Source organism: Phaseolus vulgaris, chromosome 10 (assembly GCF_000499845.2).
Source record: "Phaseolus vulgaris cultivar G19833 chromosome 10, P. vulgaris v2.0, whole genome shotgun sequence".
Classification (NCBI taxonomy): domain Eukaryota; kingdom Viridiplantae; phylum Streptophyta; class Magnoliopsida; order Fabales; family Fabaceae; genus Phaseolus; species Phaseolus vulgaris.
The window spans coordinates 4,657,586-4,677,741 of NC_023750.2; the positions used below are offsets into that span (position 1 = coordinate 4,657,586).

General features: G+C 30.5%; 2 protein-coding genes across 2 annotated transcripts; both read left to right on the top strand.

Annotated features, from left to right (window-relative positions):
- Nucleotides 1–6,566: 6,566 nt before the first annotated feature.
- LOC137818860 (G-type lectin S-receptor-like serine/threonine-protein kinase RLK1) lies at nucleotides 6,567–9,220 on the top strand. The gene has a single exon (XM_068622488.1). It carries the CDS (start codon nucleotides 6,632–6,634, stop codon nucleotides 9,164–9,166), a length of 2,535 nt encoding a protein of 844 aa, XP_068478589.1. The 5' UTR covers nucleotides 6,567–6,631; the 3' UTR covers nucleotides 9,167–9,220.
- A 3,810-nt stretch (nucleotides 9,221–13,030) lies between these two features.
- On the top strand, nucleotides 13,031–16,873 carry LOC137818862 (small ribosomal subunit protein eS6-like). The gene is made up of 6 exons (XM_068622491.1): nucleotides 13,031–13,182; nucleotides 13,290–13,354; nucleotides 14,354–14,411; nucleotides 14,519–14,627; nucleotides 14,905–15,177; nucleotides 16,343–16,873. Exons 1-6 carry the CDS (start codon nucleotides 13,177–13,179, stop codon nucleotides 16,579–16,581), a joined length of 750 nt encoding a protein of 249 aa, XP_068478592.1. The 5' UTR covers nucleotides 13,031–13,176; the 3' UTR covers nucleotides 16,582–16,873.
- The last annotated feature ends 3,283 nt before the right edge of the window (nucleotides 16,874–20,156 follow it).

Below are 20,156 nucleotides of genomic sequence, written 5' to 3' on the forward strand. Positions count from 1 at the left end.
TTAATTTATAAAGGTTATTTGTTTCAAACCTTTTTTTTATAGAAAAGCTTATTTAAATGGGTTCTAAAAGTATGTTTAAAAATACTTTTGTCTACAAATTAAAATTAGTTAATTTTAAAATAAACTATAGAAAGTATTTCATACTAGCTCCTTTCAAATCTAATTTTTTTGTACGCATAAGATTTTTTAAACTTTTTTTTCCTTCTAAATGTTTATCAGGATTCCCAAAATTGACTTGTGAATACTCCATGGATGTAGGATTGAACATAAATTTAATCACACTTAACCACTTTAATCATATATTTTTAAACGATAATTATGAATAAATTCTTTATTTTAATTAATATTCTTATGATTAGGTTTATTTGGACCTTAATTATTATTTCTGTTAATTTTGTATTTTTAACCCAAGTTGTTTTTTTTTAATCAAAACAGAAAATAAAATTTGAGATAAAGAATTAGATAATTAAACACGCAATTATTTCAAAAAAAGAATTGAAAACAAATCTTCTACCTGAAAATCCTGCAACTAAATTTTCTCTGCAAAACTCTTCAAAAAAATAGAGCAAATATACTTTGTAGATATTATTCAATAAAATCTTTTGCAATATATCTCACATTAGTGCTAGAATCAATTAAAATCAATCCGCAATTTTGAAGACAAATTGGAAACAATATATTAGGAAAATAATTGATAATAAAATCTTAGACTAGTTGAGAATGAAGATACCTGCTTAATAATTTGAAATAGAGAGAGTAAAGATTTGATAATTGAAACCTAGTTTTATTTTCCTTTTGTATTATTTTTATTTTTGTCTCTGCATGGAAGGTTAAACATTTTTTGTTGATTCCTTTGTACGTTCCTATTAAGTTATGAGGTTTTGATCAATAATATTTTTTTTTCAATTCTCTTAGCAGTTGTTTTGATATTCTAATCTCCTGAAAAATTGGTTTTGTGAGAGGTTGTACTTGAACACATGATTAATAGTCTTCCTTGTCTTAAAATTTGGTTTCTTAGTTAGTTCGTATTATTCTAATTAATTTCTTGGGCGCATGATTTAAGAGAGAGGAGATAAACATTCCCATGGAGTATACACATAGAATAAAGTGGGTACTGATTAAACCAGTAGACACACACTTTACTAGTAAGTTTCAAGTTGAATCAGATTGGTGCATGTTCAATTTGGTTTAACTCTATTTGAGGATTGAGGAATGACTAATCTTTAGAGAACATGTGAAGAATTCAATGATGGAAGAACTTCGGGATCAATCGATTTTTATTGGTTGTTTTAATAATTTATTTTATGGTTACTATTACACAAATTTAAAAAAAAAAGACCTTTTTTTTATCGTTATTGTTGTTAACTTTTCTTGCTTGCAGATAAATTTTGAGCACTGATTTCATTATTGAATTTTTGGGGAGACGACTTGTGATCATCTGACCACAATTATACTACACCTTTTTGTCGTCGTTGCCGGGGAATCCAATTTGAATTTGGTTATCAGTTTTATTGACTAAGAATATCTTGCTTTGATGAATCCAATCTTTCATGAAGATTTGAAGTTGTGTGTCTGCTTGTGTGTTTAGGTAGATTTTGATGTATATCTTTGCATTACATTATGGTCCAAGACTTCAAAAGCTATCTTCTTAAAAAAAATTGTTTTCTAAATTTGCTATATTTTTTTAATTAGTTGATTCAAGATTTAATTAGTTAAAATTACTTCTATTAAAGTCTGTTGACTATAGTACATATTTTTAATAGATTGATTTATTGTATTAATAGGTTGAAAATGCCTAAAGTTTTTAAAGATTTAAAAGTATTTTGTTTTCTACTATTGCAAACCTGTAGAATGGTTTTTTATACTCCTACACCATAAATACATCAAAATCAAGTGATTAACTTGGTTCATGGAGTTAAACCATTGAAAGTAAGGACATATAGATACTCACATAACCACGATAATCATATTGAAAATATGATATAAAAGATGTTGAAATAAGGTGTCATAAAACCAAGCAACAACCCATTTTCTTCTCCTACTGTATTGGTTAAGAAAAAAAATATGAGAATTGGAGGTTTTGCACGAATTATAGAGCCTTAAATGCAGTAACAATAAAATATGTTTTTCTAATGTCAAGTGTGGATGAATTGCTAGATGAATTATATGGAGCACAATATTTCTCTAAGTTCTATTTGAGGTCTAGCTATCACCAAATTTTTATAAGGCTAGAAGATAGGATGAAAAGAACCTTTAGGACACACCAAGGACATTATGAATGGCTAGTCATGCCATTTGGGGTGATTAATGCTCCAACAACATTTTAGAGCCTCATGAATAAGATCTTTCAGCAATAGTTGAGAAATTAGTATTGGGTTTCTTTGATGATATCTTGGTTTACAATCCATGTTGGTACACACATCTACAACACTTAAAGACAAGATTACAAATCTTGCAACAATAACAATTGTTTGTTAGACTATCTAAATGTTCCTTTGGTGTGAGGGAGATTGATTATTTGGTGATATAGTTTCTTGTTCGATAGTTGCTATGAATTGGAAATAATTGAGAGGAATCTTAGGGTTGACATGTTACTATAAAAGGGTATGCTACCCTAGCATTACCGTTATTTGATTTGTTGAAGAAGGACAATTTCAATTGGAATGCTAAGAAAAAAATAAGCTTTTAAGGAACTCAAGGTAGTAGTAACTCAAACTCCTATCTTAACTTTGCCTAAATTTTCTCAATCCTTTATTTTGGAAACACATGCATCAGGAACTGGAATTATAGCAATTTTAAGCCAGAAAACACATTTGATTGCTTATTTTTCTAAGGAGTTGTCACCAAGAATGCAAAACCAGTATGCATACGCAAAAGAAATTTATGTTATAACAAAAGCATTAGCAAAATTTAGGCATTATCTATTGGGTCATCATTTCATAATCAGAAATTATCAAAGCAGTTTGAAACATCTCATAGATCAGTCAATCCAAACATTAGAACAAGAAAAATGGTTATACAAGGTTTTTGGGCTTTGACTTCCATATTGAATACAAAACAGGAAAGGAAAATTTAACAACGAATGGTATTCAAGGTCCATTATGTTAGCTTGGTCTGAGCCCAAAGTAATTTTCTTACAAAAAGTAAAAGAAGCATTGAAGCAAAACAAAAAGTTATTACAACAACTAAAAGCTTGCATATGGAATAAAAGTATAAACCCTAATTTTGTCATTAAAAAAGGAATATTATAATGGAAAAAATAGGTAGTTGTTCCTTCTGATCGGGATCTTATTAAGTATATTTTGGTGGAATATCATGTTTCTCCAATGGGGGGACATGTTGGAATCAAAAGAACATTAGCCAGGCTGAAAAAGGAGTTTCATTGAAAGGGTATGAACGTTGATGTCATTAGATTTGTGCAACAATGCTTAGTCTGTCAATAAGCAAAATCTCATAATATGCCCCCGACAGGGTTGTTGCAGCCTTTATTGATACCAATTCAAATATGGGAAGAGGTAGCCATGGTTTTCATTACAAGATTGCCAAATTCATTTGGGTTCACTGTAATAATGGTGGTAGACCATCTATCAAAATATGGCCATTTTGTTGCACTGAAAACAAATTATAATAGTAGAATTGTGGTTGAGGTGTTTATGAAAAATATTGTCAAACTTCATGGAATGTTTAAGTCTATAGTTTTAGATAGGGATAAAGTATTCATTAGTCATTTTTTGACAACATTTATTCAAATTACAGGACACTTCTTTGGCGATGTCTTCCGCTTACCATCAAAAAATTGATGGTCAGTTTGAAGTATTAAAAAAATGCTTAGAAATGTATCTTCGATGCCTCAGATTTCATAATCCAAAGAACTAGTCCAAGGTGCTGGCTTGGGTAGAATATTGGTATAACACTACTTTTCATAGCAGTTTAGGGATGACTCCTTTTAAGGAAATATATGGTAGGGACCCTTCTACATTGAAAAGATACAATTTTGATGATTAAGATCCTTCTTCAATTAAGGAGCTATTGGGACAAAGAAATGTTCTGCTCGGTTGAAAAAGAATCTAGAGAGCTTAGCTACATATGAAGATGCAAGTTGATAAGAAGAGAAGACACACTGAATTTTTTGTCGGTGACTTGGTTCTGGTTAAGTTGCAACCATACAAGCAACACTCATGTGTGTTGAGGAATAATCAAAACTCGGCAATGAGGTATTTTGGACCATTTGAGAAAATAGATAGAATAAGAAAGATGGCTTATAAACTCAAACTACATACTTCTGCAATGATCCACCTTATCTTCCATTTATCAGTACTAAAACCATTTCAGGGAGATGCATCACAACCTTATATGCCTATTTTTCACTTCTAACTAATGAAAAAGGTGCAATACTTCAACTAATAAAAGTGTTGGGCAGTTGGTAATTATAAAAACTAGACAACAAATACCAAAGGTATTGCTTTAGTGGAAAGGTATGCCAAAAATGGAAGCAACATGGGAAGAGGTAAAAGTGATACAAAAGCATTATCCCAATTTCAACCTTGATGACAATGTTAATTTCAATGAAGGAGGAATTGTAAAGGACTCAAATATAAAGAAAATTGTTACTGAGACAAGTAGCAAAGGGAAAGAATTTAAGTCGATTGGAGGAATGAGACACATGGCATAGGATCATAAAAGAGGGGACACATGTGAAGGACCAAGTAGCAAAGGAAAAGAATTTGAGTCGATTGGAGGAATGAGACACATGGCATAGGATCATAAAAGAGGGGACACACGTACGAGAAAAAGAAAGTGCCTAACAGAAGGTGGGGTGACTACATGCTTTAAGGATCATGAAGGTAGGAAAAAAAGGAATATTAGATAAAACCTTTATGTCCTGAATTCTCTCCCTATTTTCCCTTCCTTGTCTTGTTCTAAATTTTGTTAGTATAAAAAAATGGTAAAAAAAAATTTAAGGGCAAAGTAGTAAAACAATAGAGGGGCGAAAGGGTAAACACACATGTGCATCATATGACATCTGTTACTTGACCGTCACATTAAACTTTACGACTATGAGGCTTGAATACTTCTCTTAAAAGATGTGTCCGTGTCGGATATATGTATCGACACCGACACTCGTAAGAGATGTATCGGTGAAGTGTATAATTAAAAAAATGTTGTTGGATTTGACATTGGCTTTGACAACTTAGCACTGAAAAAAAATAGGTTTTCTTTCCTTCCATCATTCATTCCAACGCTCAGGTTTTCCATTCATTCTATTTTTCCACTGCCGCTCTACTCCATGCAGGTTATTATGAATTCCTAACTGTCAACTTAATTATGTGTTGGAAATATGCAAGCAATTTCTTTTACGATGGCTTAAACACACCCTTTGAAACAAAATCCATATCCTTTTTGTCTGTAACCGATTCATCTATCCTAGCCAAAGGAATCAAATTCAGGTTTGGTGCGTCAAAAAACATTTTCATTAAATTTTTTTTAAAAAAAATAATGCGGACTGACTCTTATACGGAACAGGACAGAGAATCCAACCCGCATTTATTATGCGATTGTGGATCAAGTGTGGGGCGGACCTATGCTTTTCCATCCCTACTTGAAAATCAACCGGAAGAAGAAAAAAAAAAATAACCAAAAAGATAAGAATTCAAATTTATTTTTGTTACGATTTTTCTCACATACAAGAAAGAGTTGTTTGTTGCCCTATTTTACGAAACTTAAAACTAAATTATATATATATATATATATATATATATATATATATATATATATATATATGAAATAATACACAAAGAACATATCCAGCTAATTTTTCATTTTGCAGTGTTATATATTTTTCTCTTGGTATTACATATCCCTAATTCTATTTTTTTAAAAGTAAAAAATTAAACCGTATAATTCACGGATGCATAGACTTATGTACTTATGGGTCTTTGCCCTAGTGCTAACCAAACAAATAAAATAGACTTTTTCACTTTCAAAAGCGTGTCCAATCCATTCATAATAATTGAGAATTCACAATCATGACATGTTCATTTAATTTTTTTTGTTATATGACATTATTTTTAAGTTTTTGTAATAAGTTCTTTTTTCAACACTTTTAACAAAAATCTATTTTAACAATTTTCTAAAAAATTATTGAATACAGAATTACTTTTAAGATAAACAAATATTTTTTTATTTTTATAATTCAATTAAATTTTATATTATGTTATTAAAGTAATGTCTTAACTTATTTCAAGAGTATGACTAGTATGAAACGAAATAAATGTTGTGGAAAAAGTGAAACACTAGTAGAATTCAAATGTAGAAAAAAAAAATTAAAGCAATAATAAATAGCTAGTTATATTGGTTCATTCGTGTTGGATACGCACTACATTTGGGTCGTGATTGACTAATAGAAAGTAAAATTAAAGGTAGATTTAACTTGTATTAAATAAATAAATACTCATTATAATTGGTAAAGTGCTAGTTGATTATTTAATAAAAATATCGATTATGTATTTTAATAATATGAAAGTCTGATACAGAATAAATAAAATCCTAAGCAGCTAAGAAAAACATTGCATGATTTACATAAACAAAATCTCAATGAACATATGATCCAATTTGTTGATTCTAGGTGGTCATGTCTTTAACTCTGTTTGCCTTTCTTCTTTGCTCAATGGTGCTGCTACACATCTTTGTTGTAGCTGAAACCAGAAGCAACAAAATCATTGATCACTCTCTTCTTAAAGAAACTAGCAAAGTCTCAGGGGTAGTTTCATCTTCTGGTGAGATAAACCAAACCAGAAGAAACATAACAGTTGGTGATTCTCTTTTTGCAGAAACAACTAGCAACAACAACTCCTCAACGTGGGTGGTTTCACCTCTTGGTCACTTTGCCTTTGGTTTTCTTCCACTTGAGGACTCTAATCATTTCCTACTTTGCATTTGGTATGCTAAGATTCCTGACAAGACTGTTGTTTGGTATGCCAATGGAGACAGTCCTGCTCCAAAGGGGTCAAAGGTTGAACTCATTGATGATGATGGGTTAGTCCTCACTGCCCCAAATGGTGAGCAGTTATGGAAAACTAAGAGCCTTGATGGTAAAGTTCAGCAAGGTTTCTTAAAGGACAATGGAAACTTTGTGCTTCTTAATGAAAATCATCAGGGTGCGTGGGAGACTTTTAAGCATCCAAAGGACACCTTGCTGCCCTCACAAACTCTTGAAAAGGGTGAGAGGCTTTCATCAAGATTTCTAGAGTCAAATTACTCAGAAGGAAGGTTTGAGATGCTTCTTCAAATGGATGGCATTCTTTCCATTCATGCTTTAAACTCACCCTCTGCATATGCCAATGAAAACTACTATGAAAGTAGGACTGAAGAGTCCAACACATCAAGTCCTGGAACTCGGTTGGTGTTTGAACCATCAGGGTATGTGTATGTTTTGAGGAAGAACAGTGAGAAATACAACTTGTCAACATGGAGTGGAGCCTCTACTGATCAATCTTACTTCAGAGCAACTCTTAATTTTGATGGGGTGTTTACACTCTATCAACATTCAAAGAGTTTGCTTGGGAGTGATGGTTGGAGTGCTATTTGGTCTCAGCCAGATAACATATGTCTCAGTAGGCTTGCTACTGAAGGTAGTGGTGTTTGCGGGTTCAATAGTGTCTGCACCTTGGGAAGTAATCAAAGGCCAAGTTGCCAATGCCCAAAATGGTACTCTTTAGTTGATCCTAATGACCCCTATGGTAGCTGCAAGCCAGATTTCATACAAGGATGTGCAGAAGATGAGCTCATTGGAAAAGAAGATATAGCTGAATATGATTTTGAGATGTTGATAAATACAGATTGGCCACTTTCAGATTATGTGCTTCTTAAGCCCTTTACTGAGGAACAATGTAAACAGTCATGTTTAGAAGATTGTATGTGTGCAGTTACCATCTACAAATCAGGTAATGATTGCTTCAAGAAGAAGTTGCCTCTTTCAAATGGTAGAGTTGATGTTGGACTTAATGGTGCAAAGACTTTCATCAAAGTGAGGAAAGATAATTCCTCTTTGGTTGTTCCACAAGCCAAAGTGAATGAGAATAGTAAGAGCTCTTTGAGTTTGGTTGCTTGGGTACTTTTTGGAAGCTCTTCATTTCTCAATGTCATGCTTATTGCAGCCTTATGCATGAGCCTTTTCTTCATTTTTCAGTACAAGAAGAAGCATAGAGGAATTGGCAAAAGTGAGAATGCCCTTGAAACGAACTTGCGTTGCTTCGGTTATGAGGAGCTTGAAAGAGCTACAAATGATTTCCAAAAAGAGTTAGGAAGAGGGTCTTTTGGTGTTGTTTATGAAGGAGTCATAAACATAGGCTCAGAAATTCCAATAGCAGTGAAAAAATTGAACACTTTGCTTTTCCAACAGGTTGAGATAGAGTTCAAGAATGAGTTGCATGTCATTGGTCTCACTCATCACAAGAACTTGGTGCGGTTGATAGGCTATTGTGAGGCTGAAAAGGAAAGATTGTTGGTTTATGAGTACATGAGCAATGGCACTTTGGCAAGTCTTATTTTCAATAAGGTGAAACCTGAGTGGAAACTAAGGTTAGAGATTGCATTTGGGGTTGCTAGAGGACTAGCATATTTGCATGAAGAGTGCATCACCCAGATTATCCACTGTGACATAAAGCCACAAAACATACTCCTTGATGAGTACTATAATGTCAGAATTTCTGACTTTGGATTGGCCAAGCTCTTGAAGATGAACCAAAGCAGAACCAACACTGCCATAAGGGGAACAAAGGGGTATGTGGCACTTGAATGGTTTAAAAACATGCCTATCACAGCCAAAGTGGATGTGTTTAGTTATGGGGTGTTGTTGCTTGAGATCATTTGCTGCAGAAGAAATGTAGAAATGGATCTAGAGGAGGAAGAGAAGGGTATATTAACTGATTGGGCTTGTGATTGCTACTCAAGAGGCACTTTTGATCCCTTGGTTAAAGATGACAAGGAGGCATTGGATGACAAAAGGAACATGAAGAAGTTGATGATGATTTCCCTTTGGTGTATCCAAGAGGATCCAAGTCTTAGACCAACCATGAGAAAAGTTACACAGATGCTTGAAGGTGTTGTTGAAGTACAACCTCCACCATTCCCCTCACAATTTAGTAGACATTCTCAAAATCCCTGAGTTTTTTTTTATTTAACATCAAGAAATATCAAAATAAAACATCTTTCTTATTTACTAATTTTATGTTGTCTCTATTCTCATGAGATTACGAAGTTTTCTTATATTATATTATTTTCTATCATATACTTCTATATAGTTTAGATATTACTTTTACCGGTTTAAACAATTGCTCCTCACCGGTTTAAACAATTGCTCCTCGTTACTCAGTTGTTCTTTGGTCACTCCTCTTTTGTCTTCTTTTTTGTACTTGCTCTTTCATACTCTCTCAGAAGTGAATTTGCAAAAGATTAGGTGTACCTTACTCTTATATATATAACCATGTATGTTTATTTATTGTATTTATAGTTAACTATTTTGTTTGAGACATACTTAATACATATATTTATTAAAATAACATTATTGAATTTATAGTGTTATCGGATTTTACCATATTATTTGATTTGTCATGTTTTTTTATTTTATTTTATCTTAATATATTGAATTTATTCGGTCGATCGATTTTCGATATCGAGTATTGTGATCCACTCACTCGAACCGATACATATTTTACATTTATAAACAATTTAAAAAAATTGATGTAAACTTTTTTAACAAGATTATCATATTTTCGATATTGAGTATTGAGATTCATTTGCTAGAACCGGTACATATTTCACATTTATAAACAATTATAAAAATTTCATCCAAACTTTTTTAACGAGATTATTATGGTTCAGTAGATTTGTGATAGGTTGTCTTATGTTTATTTGATGAAGTTTGGGGAAAGTTGATGGTTTGGTTGAGTATATTTGTGTTTAATTTGCATGAAAAGTGATACTAATAGGTAAAATTATTAGTTTAAAAATATTTAACTCTTACTGAACGTGTAAAAATAATTTTCACTAATAGGTATACAAACTTAACTCTTACTTGTTTTTTTTAGTACCTGCGAAAACAACTTCTTTTTTTTAAACAAATTAACCCATTTAATATTTTAATAATAAATTAAATTAATATTTTATTATATAAAAATAAAATATTAAATAAGACTAAAATCACACATTTTTAATATATTAATGTAGTTATAATAAAAAAACAAATAAATATAGATTTATATCTATGTACGAAATAATTTCACAACGGATTTCATATAGTTTTTTTTATTGAATTAAAAACCATACAAATTACTAATATAAATATGATATAACATATTATTTTGTCAATTTATTATTTCTTTCACCTTGACTCTCTTCACACTTTTATAATTAAGATAGTTATAAAAAAATTTATTTTCTCTCTCTTAATTTTTTCTTTGTGTTACTCATAAAAGTAAAGAGAATAAACTATGACTATTTTCACATCTATACCATTATATAATATATATATATATATAAAATATTTTTAGTGTCATTTTCATTAAATAATTTTATTCTTTAATAATTTATATTATCTATACCTATATATAAAGGGGATTCCCCTCTTAACTGTTCTTAATTTTTTTTCTTATTTTATCCTTATATTAATATTTAATTTTATTATTATATTATGGTCATTGTGTAATTTCTTATTCCCCTCTAAACTGCTCTTAATTTTTTTTCCATTTTATCCTTACTTAATAATTTATTGTATTAATTTATTTTGGTTATTTGGACATTTTATAATTTCAAAAATTAATAAAATAATTTTAAAATTTATTTTATTTGTTATTATTTAACTGGAGAGTGGAGAGATTGATTAGTTACTTTTCTCTTTTAAAGATCTTCTTCTTTATTAAATAAAAAATTAAAGATATTTGTAATATTTGTTGGACCACCTTGGGAGAGTGGAGATTTGTTAAGTTACTTTTTTTTTTATTTAAACTAATATTCTCTTTTATTAAAATTGTAGAATTTTAAAATTGATTTAAGAAATGGATTTTATGATTTTCCACTACATCATAACCCATGTTTCCTACTTTCCACTTTCTCTCTCATGTATAGATACCTACTCCCCACTTTCTCTCTCCAGTACATCTTTTTTTTACCATACTTTCTCACTTTCTTTTCTCTTTCCTTTTCACTTTCATGTAAATAAATAAATTCATTCATTTTCTTTGCCATATGTAACTTTTAATGACCGCTCTCCACTATTTTATTAACCTACTCTTTAACAGTATACTTTTTAACTTCTCATTTTAATGTTATTAAGAGAAATTGTTTTTTAAGAATAAAAAGATACTAAAAAAAGAGAAATAAAAAATGCGGATACACACTACTCTTTAATTGTATACTTTTTAATTTCTCATTTTAATTTTATTAAGAGAAATTATTTTTGAAAAATAAAAAAATACTAAAGAAACAAAAATAAAAAATGCGGATACACAGACACGTCAGTACCTGTGTTCCCGCTAGTTATTATATAAAAGGAATGTATTTTTTTAACTGCTTTTATTATAATTTTAAATTATATCATTTTATCTTTTAATAAATAAAGTAATTTTTTATTTAATAAAAAATGTAATTGTATAATTTGTCTTGCGTAAATTTTCATTTAAAATAATTAAAATATACATTTTTTTAATTTTAAATTGTTCTTTTAAAATTATATTCTCTTAAAATTATACACTTTTTTTAAACTGCATTATTTGAATTTAAAAAAGAGAATATCCGCTAGTATATAATAAATTTATTTACTTATATTAGAAATATTTTAAGGAAACGTTTAAACAAGAGGGATTTCTAATTTTTCGAAAATCTAAATTATATTTCTCATGCTTAATTTTTTTTCTTTAAATAACATTGTCATAAAACAATATTTCTCAAAAATAGTTTTTGACTAAGTTTCTCACAAAATTACTTTCAGAAGAATCTTTCCTAAATTAAAATATTTTTTTATAAAAATTTCTTGTTACTCTTATCATACCATTTAATTAAAACTTGACAACAAATTAAAAATATTAGTAACAGTAACAGATTTTCTTAGAAAACTTATATAAACATTTTTAGAAACATTTGTTAAATGAAATACAATTTAATCAGTTTGTTATTTTTGATTCTTAAGAATCAAGATTCTTAAACATGAATAAACACCTTCTGAAAGTTATTTTGCCAATAACTTTACATTATCTAATAATTTGTACCTCTTAAAATGGATGCATTTTTTTTAAAAAATAAAATCTAATTGACTAATATTTTTAAAAATTTATAGTAAGTAAAAAGAATATAATTATTAAAAAATTATGTTATTTTAATAAATTACATATTTATTATTACTATTATTATTAATTTATCAGAAAAACCTTTAACCTGAATCCATTATGGTACAAACTTATTGCATAGAAATTAAGTTTGTGTGATTTGTCATTCTTACTTTCCTCTTTTAGAAAAATAATCATTCTCTATTTACATTAAATTTAAAAACTTACATAAATTTTAGGTTCTTAATATATAACTGATTTTTACTTTTGAGTTCGGAATAACTTTTTAAATTAGGGTAACTAATAAATTAAATATTTTAATTTAAGGTTGTTGTGCTAAATAGTTTCTTATTGCAACATGTGGCCACAATCTAAATTATTAATTTTTTTATTAAATAGATTCTTTTGCATATTCTAATTCTAATAATATACATTATTATATCAAAATAAGACATTGATTAACATGATAAAAAAATAAGTTTGAAAATTAAAATACTTTTTTTAAATATTTCAAAAATTAGTTAAAGAAATAACATAATATCAAAAATAAAATATAAATAAATAATTCTATAAATAAATTAAACTTTTAATTAACCAATTTTTAAAAATAAGTAATTGGATATTCAAAATTAAATATTATATTGAGAATCTAAAACTTGTTTAACTTAAAATTAAAATACGAGTAATACTTAAAAAAATTTGAAAAATGTAATTTGGGCTTTTTAGCCCATTTCCAGGCCCATAATACCCACAAAGCAGGGTTAAACCCTAGTTCAATTTCGTGCGCCATTTTTGAGTGTTGAAGCTCTGAGCAGAGGCATCGGTCGTTCGCTGGCTCGCAGGAAGAGACTGCACAATGAAGGTTACATATTCAAACCCTAATAATTATCCAATATTATCGCTTCGATGTCTCCTTCCTTAGTTTCTCAATTTCCCTATTTTTTTTATTTTTTTTTATCTTTTTCGCAGTTCAACATTGCAAATCCAACCACCGGCTGCCAGAAGAAGCTCGAGATCGATGACGATCTGAAGCTGTAAGTTCTCCACTTTTTTGTTTTTATTTTGGTTTTTAAATGTTATATGTTGCATTTGTGCTGTGTTTCTCCGTGTTAAAAGCTGGTTGTAGTTTGAGTTTAAAAGATGTTAAGTTCACTTACACGTTTGTTAGGGGTTAGGGGTGTTTTCTGCAGTGAGTTGACTGGTGTAGCTTTCTATCGATATAATTTTTTCTATTTTAAGTATGTATTTTAGTTATGCTTATTGTTGAATCTTAAATTAAGAATCATTAGTAAAGTGTTGAAGTGGAAGTGGGTTTAGTTGGATATCCTTCAACGGATAGACTTATATGTGGTTAGCGTACGTTCCATGCCGTTTGCCAATTAGAATTAGAGATTCACCTTGGTTAGGTGACCTTTAATTTATCATTAGAGGGCAGTATATTTTGTTATGATGAAATAACTATTCTAATTGGAGAGCAGTACTGTAAGCACACAAGAAACTGCAACCAAATTTTTTAATTGAAGATCAAGACAAGAAAATGATGATGCATGCATCCATGTCCTTAGACCTCACCAGTGTTGTTAAATTGGAGGTGGCACCGTGGCAGACTGTTTGCCAACTGCAATAGGCAATTTATAAAGGGAGGCCTGTTATGGATGTTGCCAAAGGCCGTGATGATGTGTTTCTAATGCATAATTTTGGTCTTCTGCTGTATCCGTTACCTGACATTGATAACACTGAACCATGTTGGCTTTGCTCCATGTCACTGTTCTCATCCCGTAATGTGATTATTGCAAATACCATGATAGCTTCCAGTGGGATGCATGCTGCTTGCATTGTTGCTCTTTATTTTATCCTTTTGCCAGTATTACCATTTGGACAGAAAGCCACAGTCTGAAAACCATGTTTTTTTCCCGGTTTTTAAGTACTTTTCTATTTTTTCTGCCATGCAACCTAGGTACTTCTGTATCCTGTGCTAAATATTGGGCCGTGTGACTTGATTTCCTCTTAAAATGTTCTTTTGAAAATTGCAGGCGAGCATTTTGGGACAAGAGAATTTCACAGGAAGTCCATGGAGATGCTCTGGGTGAGGTATGTTCTGTACATTGAAGCCTTCATATACCTGTTTCAATATCTTTTGAGGAGCATCAATAATTAATTAATTGATCTGTTTTATTTTACGATTGTGCTACTGACAGGAGTTTAAAGGATATGTGTTCAAAATCACTGGTGGTTGTGACAAACAAGGATTCCCAATGAAGCAGGGAGTGCTAACACCTGGTCGTGTTCGTCTTTTACTCCACAGAGGTAGAACAAAAATGAAGCTTTACTTTTATACTGTGCTGATTTACCAAATTATAATGTGGAGTTTGGGCAACCTTCTGATCTGCATTATCAGTGACTGTAATTTTTCTAGTTGTCATTCATAACGTGCAATTCTTTGTTTATGAACTTCTTATATGATTTTTTTAAGCTTTAAATGATGTAATAAAGGAAACCATTCATGGAAGATGCATTTCTCTTTATGCCTTTTGAAGATAATCCAGAGGGATATTAATTCTCCTTGCATTGATTGTGTAAACAGGAACTCCTTGCTTCCGTGGGTATGGAAGGCGCAATGGAGAGCGTAGGAGGAAGTCTGTTCGTGGGTGCATTGTCAGCCCAGATCTCTCTGTTCTGAACTTGGTAATTGTGAAAAAGGGAGAAAGTGATTTACCAGGGCTTACTGACGTTGAAAAGCCAAGAATGAGAGGTCCAAAGAGAGCATCCAAGATTCGTAAGCTGTTCAACCTGTCTAAGGAAGATGACGTGAGGAAGTATGTCAACACATACCGTCGAACCTTCACAACAAAAGCTGGTAATTTTCCCTGTGCTTGTAAATTTGTTTTTTGGTCTTGTCTTATAATTGATGTAGCCAATCTGCCATTGGATTTGAGAGAATGAATGGTTTTATTATAATAATGAGAAAATGAGTAACCTTAGCCCATCATAGTAAAATTGGGATGTCGTGAATCAGAATGCTTATTTTCTAATTTGGAAGTGGAATCGTACTGAATCCTAAGAATCATGATCAATATCAAATTGTAGATATTATATATATATATAAATGTATACTTGGATTTTTTATATGTTTTACGCACATTAGCTTAGCATTTTGAAATCAAGTAGCTAACAGTGAAATATAAGCTTCAATTTAAACATACAAATCATACAGCCATAATTACAAGAAAATTGTGGCTACTGTTGCTACACATTCATCAAACAGTAGTTGGTTGTTGACGTACAATTCAGCAATGTAGCCTCCATAGAAGTAGTGGCTGTTTTGCTGTTTAAACACTGTAGCAGTGTGGGGGATTTCTCACAGGCAGCTATTCTATGGTGTGGTGTGTTGGGTTTTGTCAGGTGGACTATGGGGACTGCTTTTCTTGTACTGACCTGGTGGTATCAGTTGAGTGTGAAGAAGATTTTAAGAGAGACCGGTTACGTAAACCAACCAAAATAAAAATCCTTGAAACCAACCTTTGCCTAAATTTAAGAGACCACGAATACCTGATTCAACCAACCAAAATAAAAATCCTTGAAACCAACCCGTGCCCAAATTTAGGAGATCACAAATACCTGATTCAATGCAAGCCCCAAAATTAAAAGTATAATTGACCACACACCCATAAACTAACAACTAATTTTTTCATGACAACAAGCTGCAAGCGGCAGCCTGACCAATGACAATCCGCTTGTCAAACACACAATGTCAGTGACAATGAATGTAATGTGTTTTTGTATCTTGCATTAACAAAAACGTGCTGAACATGTATTTTCTTTTTCTGGAATTTTTCTTCTGTCTTTTGGTTTATTAGATGTTATTATTGTCATAATAAAAGATAATTACGTTTGTTTGACTTCATTCCTTGTGAAACAACAGTTTAACTGTGCTAAGAAACTGGTTCCTTTTCCAACATCGAATTAAAGTTAAACTGGTCATATTATGTATTTTATTCTCAATAACGGACTTTTGGTTTCAGGGAAAAAGGTGAGCAAAGCTCCAAAGATTCAACGACTTGTCACTCCATTGACACTGCAAAGAAAGCGCGCAAGGATTGCTGATAAGAAGAAGAGAATTGCAAAGGCAAAGTCGGAGGCAGCTGATTATCAGAAACTTCTTGCCTCCAGATTGAAGGAGCAGAGGGAACGCCGCAGTGAGAGTTTGGCAAAGAGGAGGTCCAAGATTTCCAGTGTTTCTAAGCAGCCTTCTGCCGCATAGGCCAGCTGCTCTCGCATATGGTGAAGATGAATCTCATCATAGTTTTGGTAGTGTCACTCCATGATGGCTGCTTTATGCTTATGATTTTGCTATTTAAGCACACTTGAGTATATTCAATGTTTCTTGGCGTTGTATTTGAGGTGACCTAATTGAATAGTTTTGCCTGCTTGAATTTTGTACCCTTTCGAGTATGTACTATGTAGCATTTCGTATTTGTGAACTTGAATATATTTTACTCTTCATTTTATGTCTATTCAGTGATTAATATGAACACAACATTTTGTTTCAGTTATTTTATGGGGAAAACTGTCTGCTAGCCTTTTGTTGCAATTGTGTTTGGTCCTAGTTGTTTTATGGGTTTTCTTATTTCCTATGTTATATTCCCGATACATTGTTAAACATGTATTATATTATGAAACTGTCAATTCACGAGTTTATTAGCAGAAACATAACACTGCATTTTATAAATTCTTATTTATGTCGTGTCTTGTATTAGAAAACAGTAAGGGAGTGATTGATAGAGTACAAATCTTGGTTTTAGGGACTGAGACTGGAAATCTATTTCTTGAATTTACTCTAAGTCCCAAAATCCAAGTAATTTTAAAAAGGAACATTAAAAAAGTATTTTACTCATCACTAATGTTTGCACTCAAATACTTTATATTTATGTAATTATCTTATAATTCTATTTCACACAAATAGAGTTCAAAATTATTAGTCCAAATAAAAAGAACCCATAATTAATAATTGATATTTGTTTTTTAATAAAATCTTAAATCCATTTTATTCGAAAATAAATTGTATGGTTTGATGAGATTCTGTTTATAAAATTGGAATAACCAGATAAATGTTGGGCAAAATACCAATTTGACAATGTGGCTAATATGGTGGCTAATATGGTCACAACAACAACTTTACTTTTAACTTAATAAACTATCTTGATAAATCCATTAATGATGAGTTGTGTTGATTCAAGCAAGAGCTATACCACTAGGATGAAAAGCATTCTTCCATCTAGTGTGAACTAATAGGAGCAGGTATCTTGATGTCTAAAAATGGAAACCTTGGGATACTTGTAAATGAGAGGGGTATTTCAACTTAGTAACTCACTTCCTAAGAACTCTACAATAGGTAGGAAACTTGATGACTACACAAAACAAAAATAATAGGAATCTTAATTCAAATAGGATGTACAACTGTAGACACTTTTCTTAAGTTTTTGGTAGAAATATGGAACTTCAACTTGGAAAATGGTAAACCCTTATTTCTCATAATGGACTTGAATGAATAGAATTATAAAAAGTGAAGAGAACACCATAGATATATGGTTGATGGAACATTGTACAAATATAAATAGAGATAAATATAATGGAGAAGGGGAAAAGGAAGTTCAAGAATAAATAAAGAAGTAAAGCAAAGAAAATAAAAGAAATAAAAGAATTAAGAAAGAAGATTTTATGAAGACTTCAAGGAGATTCATAATAGGCGAATTAAGTAGAATGAGATATAAAAAAACTCTCAATTTTTTTGTAAATTTTTAGATTATAAAATATTTTTTATTCTTTTTTAATATTCTATATTCCAAAAATCATCAAGAGATACATTTGAGACGAAATTCATGAGTGTAGAAGTCATATGAAAAGTTTCTAATCAACGCATGTCACTTTTATAAATGTAATTATGGTTGTAACTATTTCACATGACTCTTAACCTCTCACACATGTGCTCCTTGGAAGTGTAATAATGAGTTTTTACTTAATTTTAAGACCTATTATGTGCTTTTTTCTATTCTTAAGAAATCACTTATGTGTTAGGATTAATTAGAAGTTAACTAAGTGTTAACATAAAATTAGTTAAGTTAATTTTAACTTAAGTAGTACTTATGTTTGCATTTGGATTTTCTAATATTTTCTTGAGGTGTTTTTTCCTCTTCAAAACCTTGGCATGTGAGTGAACCCCTATAAAAATTACTTTTTGAAATTGATTGAAGTTCTTCTTGTGAATTCACTTTGAAAACCTTAAGAGTTTCCTACCCATTCTAAGGAGGTGTTCATCACATTCTAAGCAAGTATTCTTCAAGAACAAGTATGAAACCTAATTCTATTTGGATGTGATTCTTTGTTCTTTCTCGTGCTCCTCCTTTGGTCAATAGTATTGATGTTGTTTAGAACATTTTTTTCTTTGTTTCATTCCTTCTTCCATTAGTCAAGTCATTGTATCCATATATTGTCAATTGGTCAAATATTTTCTAAGGAAAATGGTATGAAGTTGATGTTTGGTTTATTTTATTGTCTTGCTTTGTTCTTTGAGTTTTTGTTTTGTTCTTAAAGTTTTCTAGAATTTTGAAAGTATTAAATATTTCATGAAAGATTAGCTAATAGTAATATTGAACATGTTTTTGGAAGATTTGAGACTCATTAATATTTAGATGCAAGTCACCATTTTCTTTTGGTTGTTCACGTGGTGATTGTTTTCAAGAATAAAAAATTTAAACAAAATCAATCTTTAGACATTCTACTTTGCAGTTTTGAGACACATTCAAGCCTTAAAAGACCAAGAAATGTTTAAAAAAAATGGTAAAAGTTAGAAGAAAAATCACTTGAAAAATTGATGTTTTATGATTATTTTTTCCTAACTTCTTGAATCAATAGACTATTTGACTTCGAGTTGGGATTGTCAAATTGTCCAACTATTTTGTATGAGTTTTGTCTCCTTTAATGTGTATATTTTTTTGCTACCTTTCATTATAATATTTAACAAGAATCCTACTGTTAAATTTTTTGCTTAAATTTTGCCTTTGTAAGTCTATTTTTTAAGCTTTTTGTTTGTAATTTTTAGGTAATTTGTCATATCTTTTGGTGTCATTTTCTTGCTTAGAAATCAGTTTTCTCCATAGATTCCTTTCGATTTATATCTTGAGTTTTCAGATTTTAAAGATTTCTAAGTGTATTTAGATTTATTTTTATTGATTCCTTTTAGTTTATATCTTGAGTTTTCAAATTTTAAAGATTTCTAAGTGCATTTAGATTTATTTTTATTTCACTGGACAGAAAGTATTCCATGATTTTGAACTTTGAAGCAAATTTTGAGAACTTTTGAGCTTTCTTTTCGAGTGATTTGAGAGAAACCCACCTTTTGCAGATTTTAATACATCTTTTACAGAAAAGTTGAAGCACTTTTTTGAGTGAAAACACTTAAGAGAGTATTAGGAAATTTTTTACAAACCCATATTCTAATGTTTTTGTTTTCTTGTGTTGTTTTTGAATTGTTTTACAAATATGTCTACAAGCCTTTATAAAAGCCAATGGAAAATGGTGAGGAGTGTGGAGAAAGAAGAGGAGAAAATGATTATGCAAGAGCTCCAATAAGAGATGCAATGACAAAAACTAAAATTGATTGAATTAAGATAAGAAAGAGAAAAGGAAGATAGAAGAATAAAAATGTTCTAAAGTTATTCTTTTTTTCTAATGAAGAAAAAAAAATATTATTATGAAAAAAGAAGAAGAGGTTCAAGAACTTTTCCCTCTTATCAAAGTGCAAAAGATTATGAACAATGTCAAAATCAATTGGGGAGA